This window comes from Monomorium pharaonis, chromosome 11 (assembly GCF_013373865.1).
Source record: "Monomorium pharaonis isolate MP-MQ-018 chromosome 11, ASM1337386v2, whole genome shotgun sequence".
Classification (NCBI taxonomy): Eukaryota; Metazoa; Arthropoda; class Insecta; order Hymenoptera; family Formicidae; genus Monomorium; species Monomorium pharaonis.
The window spans coordinates 6,328,311-6,351,220 of NC_050477.1; the positions used below are offsets into that span (position 1 = coordinate 6,328,311).

A 22,910-nucleotide genomic window follows, 5' to 3' on the forward strand; every position below is an offset into this window, starting at 1 on the left:
CGTGCGGAAGGTAAGGTTTCCTGAATGTAACACACTCGGTTGTGAACGAATTCTTTCCATCGAGATGGATGATTATTAATCCACGTGTATGTAATGGCAGAATCCGTCCACAGATAAATAGGAATATTTCCAATTTCAAGTACCTTCAATATGTGTGAACTTAACTTTACTAACAGAACAGCTCCGGAAAGTTCGAGTCTGGGTATCGTAAGTTTCTTTAATGGAGCGACTTTTGTCTTTGAAGCCACAAGATTTATTGAAATGATGCCATTTGAATCTGTAGATCTAAGATATACAGCGGCAGCAGCTGCTTGTTGGGAAGCATCACAGAAACCATGAATTTCGATTTTATCCGTTGACTTGCATCCAAGCCAACGAGGAAACGTGAGATGAGTCATTTCTTGAAGAGTATTGAGAAACGTGGTCCACTTGTTGGTTACCATCATAGGAAGATGGTCATCCCAATCGAGTTTAATGGCCCACAATTCTTGAATGAGTATTTTTGCTTTAATAGTGATTGGAGATAGCAAACCTAGGGGATCGAACAATGTTGAAATGGTGGACAAGATAGATCGTTTCGTAATGTGTTTTGTAGAAGGAAGTTTTAAGGTAAATTGAAAGGCATCAATTGCTGGTTGCCAGCATAATCCTAATGCGTTAAAAACTGTACTATCTTTGAATTCTAGCGATGTGAGGTTCGTTTGATGTTCAGTTGGAATGTCTTTAAGAATGGAAGGATAATTACTTATCCACTTTCGGAGAGTGAAACCGCCCGCCATGCAGAGTTGATTTAATTGAGTAATGATCGGTTAAACTTCGTCGATGGAATCTGCGCCTCCAAATACATCATCGACATATCGCCCTTTTGTCAACGATGGAATGGCACGAGGAAAGTTTTGACCTTCGTCTTCAATAAGTTGAAGTAAAGTACGAAGTGCCAAAAAAGGAGCACAAGCTAGTCCATATGTGACGGTAGTTAGTTCATATGTACGAAGACAGTTGCTCTGATTGAACCACAGAATACGTTGGAATTTCCAATCTTCTGGATGAACCTTGATTTGCCTGTACATCTTCTCCATATCAGAGACAAAGACACAATGAAATTTACTGAACCACACGAGAACATCAAATAGATTTGTTTGGAGTTTTGCTCCTGTGTGAAGAAGATCATTTAACGATACGCCGGAGGTAGTTCGACTGGAACCATTGAAAACAACCCGGAGTTTGGTGGTGAGACTGTGCTCTCTCATAACTCCATGATGGGGAAGGTAATACACAGGTTGAGGTTCAGGTTGAGATTCAGGGACTATTTGCATGTGTTCTAAGCTTTCATATTCGGACATGAATTTTGAATATAACTGGGCGTAAACAGAATTAGTTGAAAACTTGTTGGATAAGTTTGTACTTAATCGAACGGCATTATTTCGTGAGTTGCCTAACTGATCAGGAGACCGTTTGAACGGTAGTTTAACGATGTATCGACCATGAGCGTCTCGACTGTGTGTAGATACGAAATGATTTTCGCACTCTTGATCAGCGGAAGATAAAGATGAAGTGTTTACGGAAGGAATCTCATCTATTTCCCAAAAACGATGTAATAATCTGTAAAGTTCATCATCGACAGATACATGGTAGCTGTGCGAGGTATTACTAGAAACGTTAGTGTCTGTTGGACCGGACACAATCCATCCAAGTTTTGTGAATTGAGCAGTGGGTGAATGTGGGGGTCCCTTGATAACTTTATTTTCAATAATATGTCCATATATATCGGCGCCTAAAATTAAATCGATGGACCGAGGGGAAAGAAAATTCGGATCTGCCAATTGCAGTCCTTTTAGGTGCGGCCATATTGGTTTGTTAATTTGAGTAGAAGGAATTGATGTAGTAAGTTTACGTAAAATGTGTGCTTGAATTGAAAAATCAAACTTATTAAAACGATCTCTTAATTTAATAGTTGTGACACCCTTAGTTTTATTGGAATGTTGTGCACCGATTCCTACCAAAGAAATTGATGAGTGATTTCGAGGAAGTCGAAGTTGCTGAACGATACGTTCTGAAATCAAAGAGATTTCCGATCCTTGATCAAGTAAGGCTCGGATTTCGAAGGTTTCTTTGGTAGGTGATATAACCAGCACCCTCGCCGTAGCAAGAAGAACACACGGAATGTTATTATTTAGTCAACTGGAATGAAGAGTCTGAGCTTCAGAGGAAATTGAAGGTGTCGAACTATCCGATGATTCGACGGATTTTTTAGTAGTGTCGTGTTTAGATGAATTAAACTTATTATATTCTTTATGAATTGATGTATGATGACGCCGTCCGCATTTCTGACAGCGCTTTGTTATTTGACAGGCCGAGACTCGATGCGTTCCTAAGCAATTGAAGCATAATTTGTGCTTGTTGATAAGCGCGACTTTTTGCGGAACAGATTTTGAAGTGTACTGTGAACATTTAGATACATAATGATTTGATGAGCAGATAGGGCAGATGAATGAACTATTTACTTTATTTTCGGTTGACTTTCCTTGATAATGAGATTTGACTGCTTTTGAATTTGGCTGTAGTGGGAGTAAACCAGATCGAGAATTTTCAAATGCTTGAAGAGTTAACAATTGAGAAATGAGAAATTCACTAAATTGTTGCCAAGTAGGCGGCTCCTTGGATGATCCTAATTGTTTCTCCCAAGCCTTAACAGATTCGGAATCGAGACGTTGCACCACGACAAAAATAAGAAAATCATCCCATGTCGAGACAGGGCGTTCTAAACTTTCGAAATTTCGGTAAATTTGCATAACTTGTGTATATAATTTCTTTAGTTCCACGGCAGATTCTTTCGTCATGCGCTTGATTGAAAACAATGAATTCATTGCTGCGTGAACGAGAAGACGTTTATTTTCATAAAATGAATTTAGTGCATCCCATGATCTCTGAAAATTTTCAGCTGATAACGTTGTATTTTTTAATATTGAGGCGGCGGAGCCAGTGAGACTGATTATCAAATACTGAAGCTTTTCTACGGATGACAATGTCGGATTTGAAATAACAAGCGATTGAAATAAATCTTTAAATGAAAGCCAATCCGACGGAGTTCCGTTAAATTTTGGGAGATCAAGTCGTGGGAGACGCGCATGATGAAAGAATGCCGGAATTTCAGGAGAGGAGAATGATGCGACCTGAGTAGACGGTGTACTAGGAACGCCTTCCTGCTCAGACTCGAGTAAAGAATTTATTTTGTCAACTACATTAACGTAATATTCATGAGTTTGAGAATAAAGATTTGTAGTAAAATATACGTGACTTTGAATAACAAGACGATCATCGTCATTTAATTCGTGCATTGCTACTAATATTGCCTTGTGTTCCAAGCAGAAACGCTCCCAGTCATCTTTCAAGGTCGACAAGCGAGACTTTACTCTATTCGTAGTAACATCTGACAATCCGTCACCAACAAAACTATCATATGCCTTCGTTATGAATTTAGATAAAATAAACTGTTGCTCAATGTGAGCTTGCACGTGGCTGAGCCTCATCTTCAATAATTCTCCGTTCTCTTCTCTTTTTTTTTTTGTTTTATATATATCCGGCTCGAAGGACCAAAAAATGTTTAATAAACAAGCACGCCGGTTGAAAATGATTACAGAGTCAAATAAAGGTGGCAGAAAAATTTAATAACTTTAAAATAATTTTGGCAGAATATAAAATTTAATCTATGACAAGTCTGAATAATCTATGAATATTCTGATTACTTTATGACAATTCGGTTAATGACGGACGTTCACAACAAATATAGTAAATAACACATATGGAATTACACACATATAGAATAGAATACATATAAGAATACACAACAATCAGAAATTACTAGGGTTAATAAATTATAAAATTATTCATACAATAACGTCAAACGGTTATTCAAATTAATAATCATGCATTCCATACCATAAGCTTTATGCAATCATATTATAATCGTAATATTTACAAATGAATCATAAAATTAGTTGAGAATGATAAGCGTAATGAGAATTACGGAACATTACAGTGATTCTAGATTTTTACATCAATAGTATTTCAAATGAATTTACAATATTTCAAGTAATTAACGCATATGCAGAAGAAGGTTACACTGAAACTTTTGATTCATACATGTTTAACATTTATCAAAAAATGTCTCTAAACAGTTGATTGAATGACGTCTGATAGTGACGCCAACATGTGAACGCATCTAAATAGATTACGTTCGAAAGTACGACGGTATGAAAATGTCTCTGAATAATTGCTGAATAGTACAGCTGAATGGGAACCTCTGAATTGAGTTCTGTCCTGTCGGTTCGCCGTCGTGCTAATCCGAAACAGGATGAAAACTTTCTCAAGAACTCAATTGAAAACTCTCTACAGAGGTTCCGTGTACCTGGAGCTCGATCTCCTGGTCTCTCTCTCTCAGCAGGCCGTAGAATTTAGAGTCGAATGTCCCTCTCTCTCACTCTCTCGATAGGCCGTAGAATTTAGGGTCGAATGTCCCTCTCTCTCACTCTTTCTGCTCGTCGTGGTGACTGCAGGAATTGAACTCGAACTCTATCTTTCAGCAACCCGTAGGGTCTGCAGAAACTGATTATGCAGTGTACTTGGCCGTGGTAAGTCTCTACTTTGAATGTGCAACCAATTTGCACGAGATACGTGGCACGTAACGAAAACCTTTACAATACGTGTGTATTGTAATCTGAATGAACGTCTTACTCTGACGCTCGTCTCAGAAAGAATGAATGAAAATCTGACTGTCTGTTTGTAGCGTCGTCAAGAGAAATTGGGTCAAACAAAGCAAGATCAGACGTGAGTCGCGTCGAGGAGTCGGTCAACGTCCTCGGTATCAATCATGTACGAATGTACACAACTACATAGAAACCTTCTCATGCATATGCGTCCTTTAATTTTCTGAACACATACATAAGAAGAAATGATTTTATGCAATTGAGTTTCCGTATGCGTGCAATTAAATGCACTGATTTCTCTCAATTGTTTTAGCTGCATTAACAAAGTAAAGACGGTTTTTCTTCTAAGCTATAAATGCGTACACGCGTTTTCCTGTGATAGAACCTCGTAGGACGTAGGCCGTATCTATGTAGGCCAAGCCGGTGGCCCGCGTCGTAATCAGAAGCCCGTATGACTGCCGGTTCGACGGCAAGGAATCGGTATCACCTTCGCGGCAAGGTCTTACCTCCCGCCATTTAGTTATCGCGGTTGTCAGCGGTGCTTGTCAACTCGAGCCGAACATTTCTCTCTCAGTATCGTAATAGTCAATGGTCCGACGACTGCGAGTACATCGGTGTCTTATAAAAGGAACTGAAGGGTGAAAGTTGCTCCGCTCTTTAAGTTTCCTTGAAGTTACCTTTTCTCATCAAAGGTTCCAAGTTAAGCATATGCCCCTCGACTTCAACGAATCGGCGAATGAAAGAGGCGGAGCGTTTGTATCGATCGTTATTAGGCTTTTATTAGACGGAAGTGTCGTCGTATGCCTGTAGCAAAGGGCGCGTCCGTGCGGGGGGTCGTGTTAACTTAAGTGAAAATAACACCGAGTGGTCCAGCCAAGGGAGGCTGACCACCACCTTCGACTCGGTTCCCGTGCTCGGATCTTTTAGCGAGTCTGATCGTGGAACTGGCTGAAAGAGGATCTTCCCTTTCACGCAAAGTATTTACTATGAATCTACGTCAAAATAAGTTGCATCTCGCTTCTCGGACTTAAATACCATTAATATAGGAAAATTACATAGGATTTTGGATAAAATTTATTCAAGAAAATTATTACGAAGAGGTTAGAGAGGAGAATGTCAGGTGCCTGTGAATTATACGTGCAACGAAGATCAATATCATGAGTTATGAAAAGAAAATATCACAATATGTACGAGAAATTTTTTTTGTAACTAGTTCAAGTACAAGGATACAATTAACAGACGATGTGAACGAAGCATTCGATAAGCACTGAAGCGGACATCCTTAAACAGCGGATGCGAGACTATTACGAATATCGTTGATGTACGTAACCACAGTATTTTTTTAGTATTTAAACAGCTCTGTACGATAAAGTGTCGTCCTAAAACTATCGTGGATGACGAGAATAATTACGAATCTTGTCACTTGAAAATTGATAAAGTTTTGACGAATTAAATTTTTAATTTCCGGTGAAACAAAAAGAGCTGCTTGAATATCTAGAATAGTCAAAAGAAACGAAAAGCTACGATGGAGACGCGGGAAAAGTCAACGGAATGGGCTTTATTGTTTCCTTTGAAGGCGGGCCTGTTCGCTATGAAGTCATCGTTATCTTCGAAGAGTGTGAACCGCGGCGAGAAGGAGAATAAGGAGAGACTCTTAAAAAACAGTCTTCGTGAGCCGCGAGCGAAAATACGTCGAGGATCATCCTTGTCGGATCTGGATAAGCTTCAGAGCAAGGCGATTCTACCAGATGTTGTCAAATCGACGGAGAAATGCTCCGAGTCGCTTCCGCACTCGCCTGCCTTATCCCGAACGAATCTTCAGTTGGGCAGCAGTAGCGTGAGAGGTAGTATAGGCGATTTGATGAATATGAAGAAATACGGTGGATCCAGTTGGAGCGTGCGAAGCGAGACTCTGATCGCGAAAGCCGTGCCGTTGAGTACGGTAACGACGAAGCAGAATTCACCGATCGAGAAAAGCATGGAGGATGATCTCGAAAACGAGTTGCAGGATGAATTTCCGGTCTCTGGAAAGCCATTGACCTGCGCTCAAAGAACTCAGAGACTCAGCAGACTTATCAAGAAGCAGAGACGAATAATGGTTCACAGCCCTAGCGCTTTGAAGAGGAGTATGGTAAGTCATCGCTGATCAAAACGGAGATTATTTTCCAGCTGCATCGATCGATTATTGTCAGTATTTGTTTAATAGGATTGCCTTTAAATCGCCTTTGACTCAGTCTATAAAAATTGTCTGTTACAATAAGAAAATTTCGTTAAGTAAGAATCTTTGTAATTGTCACGGGATAATAAGCGAGAACACTCACAAAAAATATCTTTATCTCTGTATATTTGCTCGGATTACGTTATGCCATTTTAGCGGCGACAGTAGCAGCAAAATGCACTGGTTTACACGGCAGACGAGTGAAGTTACAAGAGTCACGCGTTCACATTTGTCTCTCACCATTCGCGCCACGTACACGCTTTATTTCTTGACGGATTACGAACGAGACCGCGAACAAGAGGGCAAAATGGAAAGGACCATTTGCTCGACAAGAGGGTTTATTTTATTGTTTTTTATTGCGACGCGTGATGTTATGGCACGTGCAATTTCATTGCTCGATTTTTATTAGATCAATAAATTATTGGGTCAGCAATACTCGGACAACTGCGTTGTTCTCTGCGCGATCGAAGAGAGCAGCTCCATCGATCTCATTGTTAGACAAAGAGAAGAAAGAAGAAGAGATGAGGGATCGGTTGAATTCGAAACAGCTTTCATCTCTGAGGGTGACGAACACTTACGAGAGTTGAAATATTCATGATACATTCGCGTCCCGTATGTCGCAGGACTTACCATTAGACGCTTCGTATCCTCATCCTGATACGCACATCACGGTCATCATAGGGTGTTTGTCTTTCAGGCTTGTTATTTGAGAGCGATGCTGACGAGAGCATGTAAAACGAGAGCGCAGCGCGAACGTTCTCGTCTGCTTCTGCGTTATCGATGCACCGCGAAACCATCGCCGTAAATTCCGGCTGCATCCGTGCGATATCACCGAAGTTTTCTAAATGGTTATGAGGTACGAGCAGTCACTTCGGTGCAATTTCCACGCAACGAGATAATACTCTCGTAATTTAAACTGATGCGTTCTACGCGCGAAACAAGGACCTTCGCTAAAACGTATTATTGGAACCGTTACCGTGGAAATTCCTGGATATGTCCGTCGTATTATTTCTGCCACGTAAAGTTTTCCTGTCGTCATTTTCTGTAACTTCACCGTAGAGAGTCATTAGTGTTACTTGGACGAATAACGAGTTAAGGGAACGCGATTTCGAAACGTGTGTTTCGTGCTAATGTCACTGCCTATATACAGATATATATTACATCATAACTTGAATAAAATTATCATGGAAACGCCTGCCTTAAGTCATTTTATTTCAAATCATGACAATTTATTATACAGATTTAAAAATACATAATTACAATTAATTAAAAAAACGAAAGTGCCTATTAATTATATGCAATGCAATAATATACGGCTAAAGGGTTTTTTTAATTTAAAAGACTATTTATCAAGGAACTAGCTCAGTTTACTTTCGATGTCAATAAGCGTCAAATAGCCAATCAATCGTGGATTAGCTGAACTCATGGTTGCCCTGGTGCTCAGCTTACACGATGTGAGTAATCCTCTAGATGCTCGTTAACGTTCCTGTTGATTGACGCTCGTGCTATTAGCCAACTGCAACAATGACAAATGAACTGTTCACCAGCGATCTTTATACTGAAACACAAATGTAAGCGAATTCTTATCTACCTGCGCGATCAAGAAAGTAACACGTGTATATACATTCTAAATCCTTTCTCAACTGCGTTCAGCTATTTCTTATTTAATTTTGCAGTATTTACTTTTATATTTTGATAGTAGGTCAACGAATGCAATTACGTATTGGAAAATGTCCAAGTGCCGCTGAAAAAGGATTTGTTGTATGACTTCGTATCTGTTCTTCGGATAAAGAGCGAGGATAGGCGGTTTCCTTTCAATTTAAGATTTTGTATTTACCAAGAAGATTATAAAAAAGAATTAAAAGCGAGGATCTTCGTCCTTTGAGGTTGTCTGTATTTGTTGAACTAGGCCAATTGGTACTGGTCCAAGTGCTTTGGAAACGTTTCCTTTTATCCGTCTCGTCAGGCAAACGAGGCATCGAACCTTCCACTTGCCTCACAATCTTATCCAGCCCGTTTCGCTTCCGAACAAGTCGCGAATCTCGCAAGAATTCTTCCACACGATAGTTTCAAAGATACTTGATCAAAAGAAGTGAATTTGAAACTACGATTTAATCCGACGTTGCATTCGAGAGAAGAATTTGTTTTATTAACTCTCACAATTTGTATCACTTACAAAGTAGATTGCAAGGCCAGCGAAATGCAGAATAAATTTTGATATTGCACTGTCGTGGTTTACTTAACTCAATCTTCTTCGATTTCCATTATTTACATGTAGCGTGTACGTCGTAAAATGTAACTCTTAACTAAACTGTTAAATAAATCCCTTAGAATTCTCCTCTCTTTCTTCTCTCCCTCCCTTTCTCTTTTTCCTACACACGGACACAATGTGATCTAATCAGCAAATCGTCGTAGTGGCAACACAGTATCACGTAACTTTATCGCTCACCTTTATAGTTTCTTTTTTAACAACATTTTTAATACATGTATACACATATTTATTTATATGATAACCAAAAGTAGTAGAAAGCTCACGCAATCCAAAAGAAAAGATTATTCTAGTTGATAAGAGCGCTCGAAACGGCGACGTGAACCATGATTTCCGAACTGGTTATCGTGAAATGTTAAATTACATTTTTTTCATTAATCACTTTCTATTTAGGATATTTTTGAGAAAATAATGGGTCTTAGTGCCGATTATGATAATGAACAAGTTTGTAGTGTTAATCGTATTGTAGTTGATATTAATCTTATTGGCAAGTTTGCAAACATTTCAAGTTTTGATCCATTGAGCTTGATCTCTCGACATCCGGTATATCGCGGGCGGAATAATATTCTATACTTTTCTCTCTTCTGTCCATGAGTCATGTTCCTTTATGACAACGCTGATAAGATTAGTCGATAGAACGAATGTTGGGGGAAGATACTCCGTTGATCGTACGTCATAATATTTTCCATCGCCACAGTCTTCGTCTCTTGCAACAACGTGAAGTCTTAACGTTTTGAATTATTAAAATATGATAATGTCCAATGTACCGGGAAAGATTTCGTCCTGGCAAAACGAGCTTCTAAAATATTGTACCCTTATATCTCGGAAATTATTAAAATGATTCAGTCGGAACTGTAAATAATTTTACTTTAAATTAAAAGGATATGAATATATTTATGATGAATATATTTATGATAAAATGCTCTTGTTATCAGAATACTATTGGAATACATTTACGAGTAAATACTAATTAATTACAATTCATGTTTATGCGTAGGATGTAAAAATATACATACGCAATGTTTAATAGTTGCTTTATTCATAAACCTTGAAATTATTGTTAAGAAATATTCTACATATTTTATTTTAATCAATTTTAATTGCACGTATCCTATATAAAATAAAATACAATCGAAAAAGGAAATACAATTAGATGAAGATGCCGGTTATTTTTATTATAAACATGAAAATGGAAATATATATTTATGTTATACTAGCTATGCCCTGCCACGCGTTGCTGTGGCTCTCTATTCTTATGCTACGTTTTTTTCAAATTTTTTTTGCTTTTGTTTAACTTTCAAGAGCCTTGCTTTACTTACTCTTTTTATTTTATTTTTGAATAAGCATTTATCTATCTTTAATAAATCTAATATTCATTCATTCACGTACTTCTAACTTTTTTTTCTAAAATCTGCCATGGATTTAGAAATCCATTCAAAAGAGTGTTTTAAATAAGTTTCTTTTTTTCAATAAAATAACAGCCATCTTTATTTTTCTTATTATCTTAATTTAAACACAATAGAAACATTCTTTGCCTCTCCCCATCTCTCCCGGTCTCTCCCCGTCTCTCCCCGTCTCTCCCCGTCTCTCCCGGTCTCTCCCCGTCTCTCCGGGTCTCTACCCGTCTCTCCCGGTCTCTCCCCGTCTCTCCCCGTCTCTCCCGGTCTCTCCCGGTCTCTCCCCGTCTCTCCGGGTCTCTACCCGTCTCTCCCGGTCTCTCCCCGTCTCTCCCCGTCTCTCCCCGTCTCTCCTGGTCTCTCCTCGTCTCTTCCCGTCTTTACTCGTCTCTCCCGGTCTCTCCCCGTCTCTGCCGGTCTCTCCCCGTCTCTTCCCGTCTCTCCCCGTCTCTCCCGGTCTCTCCCCGTCTCTCCCGGTCTCTCCTCGTCTTTACCCGTCTCTCCCGATCTCTCCCCGTCTCTCCCCGTCTCTCCCGGTCTCTCCCCGTCTCTCCCGGTCTCTCCTCGTCTTTACCCGTCTCTCCCGATCTCTCCCCGTCTCTCCCCGTCTCTCCCGGTCTCTCCCGGTCTCTCCCCGTCTCTCCCGATCTCTCCCCGATCTCTCCCCGTCTCTCCCCGTCTCTTTCGGTCTCTCCCCGTTTCTCCCCGTCTCTCCCGGTCTCTTCCGGTCTCTTCCGGTCTCTCCCCGTCTCTCCCCGTCTCTCCCGATCTCTTTCCGTCTCTCCCCGTCTCTCCCGGTCTCTTCTCGTCTCTCCCGGTCTCTCCCCGTCTCTCCCGGTCTCTCCCCGTCTTTATCCGTCTCTCCCCGTCTCTCCTGGTCTCTCCCCATCTCAATGTGTCAAAATTTCAATAATATTATAGATTTATATTAACAATGAAGCAATTGTTTTAAATATGTTTATAAAAAAATTGTCATCTACGAAAATATCATACGATAAAAAATTGGAATATAGTTGCATCAATCATTTGCTATTGTATTTCAATGGTTGATTCAATGGTTTTATATATTATACAATATATGCGGATTTTTGTATTCGAATTTATATTTGAATATATATGTTATATGTATATAAAATAACGTATGAGATTTTAGTTAGCGTCGTAAACTTTATTAAATTTCTAAACGTAATCTAAATATTCTAAGTAATTTTCTGGCTTAGATGGTCTTCATTTGCACACTGTCGCGCAATTTTCAATCATGGTTGTAATCGCACAGAAATTCAGTATAGTTCTTAGGTAGCTTTATTTGCGTAATGAAGATTATCCGGCCTTCTTCCTCATTGTCTTTCGGCTTGGAAGAGATCGCCGTTTTGCTATGGAATATTGCAGACATTTTAAACGTCAGATCCAGAATTCATGTTTATTCATGAATACCAACGATATAATTAAAACTCTCTCTCTCTCTCTCTCTCTCTCTCTCTCTCTCTCTCTCTCTTTCTGTGTCTTCTCTCACTCGTCGTTCAACAGCGAGTTTTGTTACACGCACAACCACACGTTCAAATATGGTTAATTGCTAATGGTTCCGTTACTATTCTCTTTTTTAAGTATCTGGATAGTGAGTCTCTTAAATATGGTATTTTTGCGTAAAAATTACCGGTTATACTATTCACTAATGAGATTTTTTTTGCCACTTTGGTCATTTCCCTTTTTCTCTGTTCGTTATCTTCATTATCGCGTTTCTTTCGAATTGTATGAAATCTGATTTTTTTTTAATATTTAATATATAAATAATATAACACTATTATTGCTAAACAAATATATATTGCGTGTAATTATTATATTATTATATTATATTATTATATTATTAGTGTGTACAAGATGTTAATACAGTATTCTTTTTTCTGTTACAGGTGAGTATTACAATTTTGTCAATCGTCCCGATAATTGTATTGATGCGACATGCAACATTATTGATTGCGACAGGTGAGTCCTATTTTTACACAATGCTCTGCTATTAATCATTATCGTATATAAATATGTGTATGTTATTACAATTTCGTGAATTTACATTTGCATTACACTTGAAAATTCCTAATAAATGAATGTGATTATGTGTTACTAAAAATTGTCTGCTTATCATTCGAGATATCAGTTAATATATCTCGAACAATATAATGCAAAGCTTGACTTCCTTTGCGTAAAATATTTTTTTATTGTAGAAGATAATTATAGGATAATTATATCTAGATTTATTATAGAATTATTATAGAAGAGACTATAAGATGTTTTTCTTGTTGAATTGATTCAAATATCATATGTGTTAAATGTAATGAAAAAAAATGATTAATTTTTGTCATTATTGCTTTCTTCTATTATTGTTATCTTTCTTCCGTTATATTTATTGAAATCCTAGAAATTCACCTCATCATTTCCGATTACGATCGGAACAATCAGTGTTCAAGCATGTATAAGGCTCGACAACCGGCCACAGGCATTAGAATATATCGGCCGAGAGTGCACCGAGAAATGTGTGAAAGCATAGACGTGAGTGTATGCGCGTCAAACGAAGCAAGGCCAACGATTAAATATTCATGAGACGTGGTGCAATATGCCTGATATTTACTTTTGTCGTAGAAACTTTTTATTGGTAATAATGTAATATTTGCTATGAGAATTATAACGATTTTACAATTTTAAAATCGTTAGAAATTGTGAAAAATTTATAATCTGCGAAATAATTTGCAGTGGATTTTTATAATTTTGTCTGTTCTGACAGTTTTCTGACAGCAAAATTGATTACCTTAGATTTTAATTTTGGAAAAGTGTTGAACATTGATTATGGAATAAAACGGCGATTTAATATCAGTTTAGCGACTTGGAGTGAATCAGTCAGTAAATGAACGAAGGAGGTAAACTAAGAAAATATTGACGAAATATTGAAAGGAAATATCGATAGTTTGAGCCTAAAGTGCTCGCAGTTCTGAAAGGGGTTAACGGTGTCATGTGACCACCTTATAACGGTACACTTAAATAGTTTCGAAATTTGATACATTCGGAGTGTAGCGTGCCTGTCGACCAAGACCGATAAAATCCGCATTTTCTTCACGTTACTTTGAGGGTTGGCTTCATTTTTTGTGCACTTGCCACGAGCGTGAGGGTCCGTGATATATATCCGTTCTTTTATATTGTGAGAAAAAACGCAAATATACAACACAACGAAGAAGGTAGTATATAGAACACACATATGTAAAAAAGTCTGATATACTTAGAAATATTTTTGCAAAGTGAGAGGCGTGCTCACAAATACGCTTAAAATGAAAACTAAAATTTAATTATATGTTTTAAATTTTAATACTTCGTGTTTTTATATATATATAGTATAATAATATTTTTAGCAGGATTTTTATTTATTTAAGATAATAGCAGACTGTTAAAAAAAGAAACGTAGGAAAATCGAATTTTAATATCAGTTTTGAGGTTTGCAGAATGGTTTTTATATTCAGCATTAAAACGAGGTCAAACAAGTATTTCGGGGAAACTTATCTCGGAAAAATATTCGTGTTCGGGAAATCAGAGGTTTGCTTTATTATCGCTAATTACGTTTCTCACTCAGCGAAACGTACATATCGTGGCTGGTTTGTCTCGTGCAATTTGATCAAAGACACATTACAGCAGATGCACATATTGGATTCTCCCTAATGGTAACTGCACGCATAAATTCCATCAGACTACGCTCGATGCAAAACCGAATACACGAGTTTACTTCGTATCTCGTATAAGAGTCATCCGATTGATTTATTGAGTCCACGAAGTAAATTTGATGCAAACTTAGACTTTTGCGCATATATACTTTTAATTAATCTTAGAATAGCCGAGGACATTATCTTTAACATCTAAATTCGTTTTTTTTTTGTAACAACTTGTTAGATGATTTGGTACAAGATCTCTCGGGACATTTTTTTTTGTCAAGAATCGTTTATCAAGAAATGTCGTAATTTTTTATCGTTGCGGTACTATTATAAAAGACGCACAAAAGGCGAGGCGTAAAGATTTACCTTAGCAATCAACGTTAGAGTCGCTCGCAGTGAATGCCTTTCGTGAATACCTCGACATTGGAGCAAATAAATGTTCGCGATAGAAACTCGGTGGTTTGTCCACATTGAAGAGGTGACGGTTCGGTACATACCGGAAAATTCTCATCAAATTGAGGAATGAACAGTAGGAATGCTTCAAAACTAAACGAGCAAACCGATATTTGTTGATGATGGCATAAACACCTTGCGGTTTCCGTGCTTTATAAAGTTTCGACATAAGGAAGGAGAGAACGGAGAAAGACTTAAGGTAGTGCCACCGATATACTACCAGACCTAATAGTTTCCGCCGTGTTGCAATATGAAAGAGAATGAGACATCTTACGATCTGTCAACGTATGTATAAAGTCAACGAATGAATACTTCCGTGACAATGGCTCCCCTGAAGTCATACGCGAAGATTAAGAATCATGAATGAGGAACAAATTGAGTCGTTAGTTTGCGAGTGTCTCTTTTACTTTCTCTTGAGAAATCACGTTGTTTAGAATTATAAACTGACACGAAACACACACACACACACACACACACACACACACAATTTACATTATGCCAGCGCGGCGACACGCGTATAATAAATTTCATAAATTTGATCTTGTATTTGATAAATTTACTTTTTTAAGATTAACGGTTGCGTGATGGAACTTTGTTCTTATTGAATTAATGGGACTGATTAAAAAAGAGTTAAAATGCCGCGATATAAATGAGGTCTATCGAATTAAGGGCTTGAAAGAAATAGAGGAAGAGAGAGAGGACGATCTATAAGGTATACTTATCAAACGACATTACGTTGCATAGCCTCGGACGTTCGTTTTATTGCTAGCCATCAAGGAGTTCATCGATAACCTCGAATTGCCGTTACGAGAACTACTACGTAAGCACCGGACAAAGACCGTGCTTTGCGAGACAATCGACCGATCGAACCAGAACGGACTGACCGAACTCATACAGTTTGCTTATTTCAAAGTAATTGTCAGGATGGACTATTATTACTTAACACGATCAATTAATATGACGTGTTTCAAACTGATTTCGTCTTTATGTAAATGATTTCTAATGCCAGAGGCACCGGTAGTTTCCCAGGCAAGACAGTGCTCGAGCGCTCCAGAGATTACTTGACCAGAATTATTTAATTGAAATTCTCCCGCGAATAACGCATCTTTTGATGCTTCGCGTTGATTGCTGGCGAAATTATCGATCGACGGAGAGTTATTCTTGTTATTACCTTTCCGCTTGCTCGCACGTTGAGGTACCTTCTGTATTCACACTATCGGGCTGAAACTGAATATAACTTGTCCGATGGAATGGTCTAAAAGCATCACTGCCAAAGTTTTGCAACGGTCTCGGACCTTTTGGACCTCCGACTTCGATCGTCACGGAAATAATATCATTCGGCGACAGAGAGATAGTAGTAGGCGAAATCTATAAATCTCATTCCGAAATCATATGGTTATTTCAACGAAATTATAATGCACGGTATTTTAGTTAGGAGAAGAAATTCTACTTTTGTTCGTGAAGGAGGTCATCGAAAATCATTAAGATCGTTTAGATTTCGTATTTCCAGCGCAGTTAATGAAACGATAGTTATACAATGATATCGTTCGTCGTTCGAATTGGGTGACCTGGTGTACCCGCGACGAGAAATAATCTGTAATCGATAAAACTTTCTGTGCGACGATTTCTTTTCCACAACCCCGGCCAACGATCTAGCTGCTTCTCCTATTGAAATTCATTCCCTCAGGAATACATTCGGTCCACACTCGTTTTGCTTCGAATGGAGCTTTCACGCCTCGAGCGACGTATGGAACATCGTGTCGCCGTTCGTTCAGTGTGCAAGCAAAAGAAGCCGTACGAGAAAGCCTCGTTGTGATTTACGAGATCGTGCGGAAGTTATGACAGGAGGCTTGTCCCTCATACATTTAGTTCCCGTTTAATTAATGATTTTTGTCGAGCCGAGCATGCGCTCGCCCGGTTAATTCGACATTCTTACGTCTTCACGATTGCTATCTCCATTTCTCGCTTCTTATCTGCTGCGTAATTTCTTCCTCATCCCTTGAAATACCTTCCGCAGAAATTGACAATTACCGCAATTTTAAGATTCTGTGTCGTTTTATAACGACTTCTTTTTGTTTTGTGAGGGAAACTTGGATTCGACAAATATAAATTCCCTTGCTTTTCGATCTCGAATTACTCATTGTTTATTTGATAATGAATAATATTGTCAACACTCTTTTACTCTCTGAGCTCTCTTAATTATCATTATGTGTTTATTTGCTGCTCAGGACAGCAGAACAAGCTGTCGTGCATTTTGAGACAAACTCTAATCGAGAACAGGTGTTCCCGTGTACGCGCTCACTCATCCGGGATTCCGGGTAACTGACGGCGTCGTCGAATCCTTCCACGATGAGCATCAAAGTGCAGACGAGCGTGGAGTCTCAAGAAGTGGAAAGTAAAAAGAGCAGCTGACATGGAACGCTCTTTGGAAGTGGAGCGGCGAGATTTTCTCTAACATCGCGCTTTAAGCCTCGTGCCTTGCCGGAAATAACAGGACGGTCGACAGTTGTCTTTCACGTTTCGTACATTTCGCCTTATCCTTCGACTTTTCTCGCTTTCTATATGTTGAGTCTCTCGTCTCTTCAGTTCGTCTTGGAGCTTCTCACGAACGTGTCTCGTTTCCCCGAGTCGCGCCGATTTCATATGCTTTTAAGTGCTTTCCACTGTAGGTTCCAAACTTTCAGAAAATCTACTATCCGCCACGTTTCGCCTCAAATTCTAATCCTTACATCTAGCAGAATTTCTCGCGCGCTTACTCGAAGCGATCGAATTTAATTCTCGTCGAGCTGTGTCTTAGCTTTTGTCACGTTTGTAAAAGGCGCTGTAAAGTCTCTTTTTATTTGGCTTTCTCTCTGCCTCTCTTCTTCTCCTCTTTTTCGTATAATTTATTTATTGCTTTCTCGAATAAACATGGAGCTGAACGGCTGGTTCAAATCTTCCAAATGATCGGGCAAGCTTGTTGCATTTTGAACCTTTGGCTGTTTTCCAAGCGTACAACTCTCAGGCTGCTTCGCCTACTAAGTAATTGAAGGGGCGTTCGATCGATCATGACCGAAAATGCTGACTCGTCGTTGCCGGCAGACTGGGAAATAACCGAGACAGTTGTCATACTGGTCTGAAGCGAGAATATCTAACTTATGACTTTGTTACGAATAACAAACCTTCCCAAATTTACGTTGCGAACGACATCTGAATGACCACATAATATTTTTGTCCAAGTCCATTCATCACACAGTATTTCCTGCCTTGTATTATTTTTTCTCGTATGAAAGTGCGCATGGCATATTTAGTTTTACTTTTACTTTTTCATAATGCTCGTTGAATGAAAAGCGAGCACATGCAAAATCGAAATAAGTTTCACTTATTATTATAGATTAGAGTACATAATTGGTGAACAAATGCAAAAAATGCCGATATTATATAAGCAACTCGTACACAAAGTAAATTTAGCATTTAAATTTATGCACGAAGCTAAAAGATATAAAATGGAAAAGAAAGATGGAAAAAGACGTGTGTATATTTGTATTAGTGTTTTTTTACTAGTAGTTTTATTTGATTTCTGCGAGAGAGGGAGAGGAAGAGAGATATTGCTGGAACTTACTTGCGTCTGCTTGCTTTATTTTCGAGGCGGTTAATTTCCTCTGTCTTTGTAATTTATTCTTCGATCTCGCTATGAAGCAATCTACGGTACTTGGCATTGTTACATTGCACTTCCGGCTTTCTGTAAAGCCGGAATCAAGTAGAGCTTTCTCTTTCTCTCTCTCTCTCTCTCTCTCTCTCTCTCTCTATTTTTCCATTTTAATGCTTTTCTCTTTTTTATCCAGCGCTCCCTCTCTTATTCTTTATTCGCTTCGCAAATCTCGAGCTGACCGACCTTCTCATAACTGATATTCAAATTGTGTTTGCACGCAGCAGCAAAGATGCTGAAACTTCTTCTATATCCGACCTCGATGCTTATCCGTTAAGCCAGGCTTCATATTATACTTGATCTTTTATTGCTGGAAATTGTGACACGGCGATGCTCTCGAGAAACTCTTTAAGGAAGATTTCGAAGAAATTGCGATATCTGCACGCTCATAGCACGAATTATTATTATTTTAGCTGTATTATTTCTAACAGTGTATCTCTAGTAATGTAGTTTGACAAACCAAATGAACCGCGTAACAATCCAATTGTAGGAAATAACGCTCACGGCTGTTTGACCGACTAAATTAACGCGAAACCGATGACGATGATACGATAAAGCAGAGCCAACCGCATGAGCTCAAGTAAAAATCACTGACTGACTTTGACAAAGCAAAACGCCCGCCGGTTCGTGAAACAACTGTCTCGGCCACGGACGCGATTGATTACTCACCTTTCGTGAAAATGGGCAATTATTTTAGCCTAAGTAACAAGTCCTAACACAAGTGGCTTTTGACATGTTGTCGGCTTCATAGTCCAACTATATATTAGCTTCATTGATTGTTCCGTTAATGAACAATTAATTAACAAGTCATAAGTTTAATTTGCCTCCGTTTGAGAAAATCTCATACAATCGTACGTTTTTGAAAAATATATAAAAAAATTTTCCGATGTGGTTGAGTTTGCGACGTGTTGAGTGAAAATATTATTCTTTAATTTTATGGATAAACACATTTCCATCTTGAGTTCCATATTACTATATTGCTTAGGTACACGCAAAATGCATCCCGTAAAAAACTGCACTCACCCAACATCGGATAAACATAATGGATTATGTCATCTGTTATCTCAATACTTGTAACACGTACTGGAAAATTAATTGCGATTTTATTGTAATTGTCTGAGAGATTATTTCTGAACAGTGTACGGTTACGGTAAATTATTTCATCACTATGTGTAAAAATGTTCTCTACACGTGCGCACAAGCTTCAATCTGGTTTTCTCGGTCGATCGATACAAAGGAGAAGTTTAAACTTGGAAAAATTTAAATATTTAATGTCACGTGAGATTTTTGTGATATGCTGCGCAATTATACTGTCAGTCCATTGTGATATTTCTGACATTAATTACAAATTTGTTGTTGCTAAATGTCATAGGTGTCTTCTTAATACTTTTAACACGTAACACAAAGTATAATTATAATGAGTGTCTAAGAGTCGATTTTTACTGCTGGATGCTGTATCCAGTCTGTCTTGTTCTAGTTCTATAGTCCTTTAATTACAGAAAGTTTGGAAGTTTAGACATGGGATCTATGTCCATGCTCAAGCCATTTTAACTTTCCTCTGGCAGAACAGTTCTCTTATTCTTTTCACGTCGCAGTACATGAGCTTCTCCTAACTCTGACAGGATTAAAACATTCTTATTTTCCACTGTGTTTCCATTTTACATCTGATCTCTTGTTTTAAGCTTTTTGCTTTACATACACAAATATATTTGCGTGTGTGTATTTTCTTTGCTTATTTAGCATAAAGAGCTGATTATGATAGTAGTTATTAGTGTAATGAAATGAGGGATGATTTCCACGTTAGATAATATACACGGAGTGTGTATAATTATAACAAACGTTATCGCACGGTTTTAATCTTTCTGGAGAAGCAAGGACCAAGTCATGAGTCATTCTCGCAAGAAAGATGTTTGCGGTTCACACACAGGAGATAATAATTTAATTTTGATGACGATCCGGGCACGCATGTGCGACTATGGGATTGGTTAACACAAGTTTTCCGTTATATCAGGACAAAGTAGCTCCTAACTATTACGAACGACCAGATTAATACAGTATGTGTCATACTGTCTTCGGATTAGAATTACATGCAAACGCGAGATAGGTACCGAAGTAATTGACATTTCTGTTGAAAATGTTTTATGTATCGTGTTGCTTTTATCACGTATGTACAAATTAATAAATGCAAGTAACGATAAAACCAAAGAATAAAAATATTTTATATTTTTTTGCAATGTGTGAAATCGGTTTTTAATATGCTTTAAGAAGTGATTAACCACGATTAGTGGTTAGTAGAAATGTTTCATTATCCGTCGTTATATTGAAAAAAGTAAATGTTTCTTTTTTGATCATTGACTTTCATTACTAGACTAACATAATTGACGTACACATACGCGAACTGGAAAACAAGGATAAATTGAAGCAATAAAGTAGTTTATCGCATGTTTCTTCTTTTTTCGATTCGACTTCGATTAACACAGAACATATCTTGTTGATTTAAAAAATAGTTCAAACATTTTTACCTGAACAAAAAATAAATATTATAAATTAAATTTTTGCGCAAATTTAAAACAATAAAAGCACGTTAATTCTATAATTCTGTAAATCTATAGTTCAATAAATATATAATTTCAGGTATGTTTTATTTAACATATTCTGCAATTTTTAAAGCCTAAGAGAGTAATTGTACATAAAAATTAAGTTATGTTACATTTATAATTATCTCAATACATATAAAGGTATTACATAATTAATAGCGTTACGCTATTTTTTTAAAGAATAAAAAAACATAAGATTTTGATGTAAATACTAAGCATTTATTATTGAGGCTGTCTAAATTATTCACATAAAATCAAAGCCCTCTTTATTTGTACGTATTTTTGTCGCTATCCACGATGAATTTGGGCTCGCTCTTGGTTTTTATCCTCAGTTGTGCGCGTGCGATGTGACGCCTCCTCGGTAAAGCGCGCTTATGTATTTTATTCCGTACCGACGCTCGGCCCAGCCCGCCATTTTCCCCGGACTCAACTTTCGGGGTTAGCCACGGTGGTTAACGACGAAGAGCCGGTCGCTCCGTCCCTTTCTGCTCGTCGGTCTCTCTCTCTGTCTCTCCACCTTAGACGCTCCTTCACCTTCTCTCGCCCGTCTCTCTGTCTCACGCTCTTGCTCTCTCTTCCACCATTGCAGCCCCTTTCCTCTACCTCTCTCCCGGAAAATCAATATGAAGTGGCGTTGGTGTACGACGTGGTGGCTGCTACCGTGTGTACCATCTCTCTCCATGACCTTTCCCTTCTGCCTTTTCCCATCTTGCTCTATCTTTCCCCTTTATTCCTCTTCCGATTTCCCATTTTCTTCATCTTTCTCTTGCCAACACCATCGTCCCTCGTACATAGTCCGGCATTTTGCCGTCTGGTTCTTCCGCCCGACGCACCTTGTAACTTCACCATCAAATCTACCCTAGGTCTCCCCAGGGGCGCCAGAGCTCCGATGGCAGCCTCCGGCCTTGCCGGCGGATTGCGCCAGATCGGTCATCGAGTCACCAGGATTTATTCGAGCTGCCTGCCTGGTTGGTTGGCTGGCTGGCTGGCTTGGCTGGCTCGTAGGTCAACATCCACCATTCCGCCACCACTGGTTGAATATCGCCGCGTGGCGGCGCCGTGCGTGTCATCGTACTTTGCGCTTTCTTTCGGCGAACGTGTACTGCCGCCATTCCACTAACTCGCCCTCACAACCGAGAAACATAGTATTCTCCTGAGAGCATGCGCCAAGCGTCTCTGAATGACCGGAAGAATATGTGAATAAACGGGAGACAAAAGTCATCGCGTGGCGAAAGAGTAGACACTTTTACACCCTCCTCCGTCTTCGTATGCTCTCGCTTTTACAACTTGATTTTTATATTTCGTAGATTGCGAATACGTACGCAATTTCGCATACCGTCTTGATCGATATATCATCGTCGTGGCACACTAACGACGCGATGCATCGTGATCTCGTTTTGATAACGCTAGTCGTCTGCGTGATCTTTTTCGTTTCGAGTTATAAGAAAGAAGTTTCTTTTCATCCAGCACGCGCAATACTTATTCATCATACGTGATACATAGCAAAATCATGAAAATTCTACGAGCTTGAATGCATAGCACTCTGCTTTAACATTCTTGATGTAGCATCGTGAATTTCCAAGATGGTAGATTTCCCTCGAATACAGAGGCACCTCTGGCTTTGTATTAAAAATAATGGACATAGACATAATATATAAAGTAGTAAGAAAATAATATATTTAAAGTAAAAATTGGTAGAATAATTGTACAAAAAGTTAAAAATTGTATTTCGAATTTGTCAGGCTTTTTTAAAAATGTTCTTCTTTTCTTCATCACAAATTCTCATTGCTATCTGATGTATGTACATAAATAAATTTATGTGGTTTAAAGATAACGTCAAGACATACTCGAAAGAGCGAAAAAAAAAGAAGGAAAAGTTAAATGTCCGCCGAA

The 22,910-nt window shown here is 38.5% G+C and overlaps 1 protein-coding gene across 1 annotated transcript in view; it reads left to right on the forward strand.

Annotated features, from left to right (window-relative positions):
* LOC105835854 overlaps positions 1–22,884 on the forward strand; it is a 69,474-nt gene extending 46,590 nt beyond the window's left edge. Inside the window, exon 16 of the mRNA XM_036293989.1 lies at positions 12,501–22,884. Coding sequence (XP_036149882.1) covers positions 12,501–12,608 — 108 coding nt within the window. The 3' untranslated portion in view covers positions 12,609–22,884. The remainder of the gene's footprint in view (positions 1–12,500) is intronic.
* Positions 22,885–22,910: the final 26 nt, after the last annotated feature.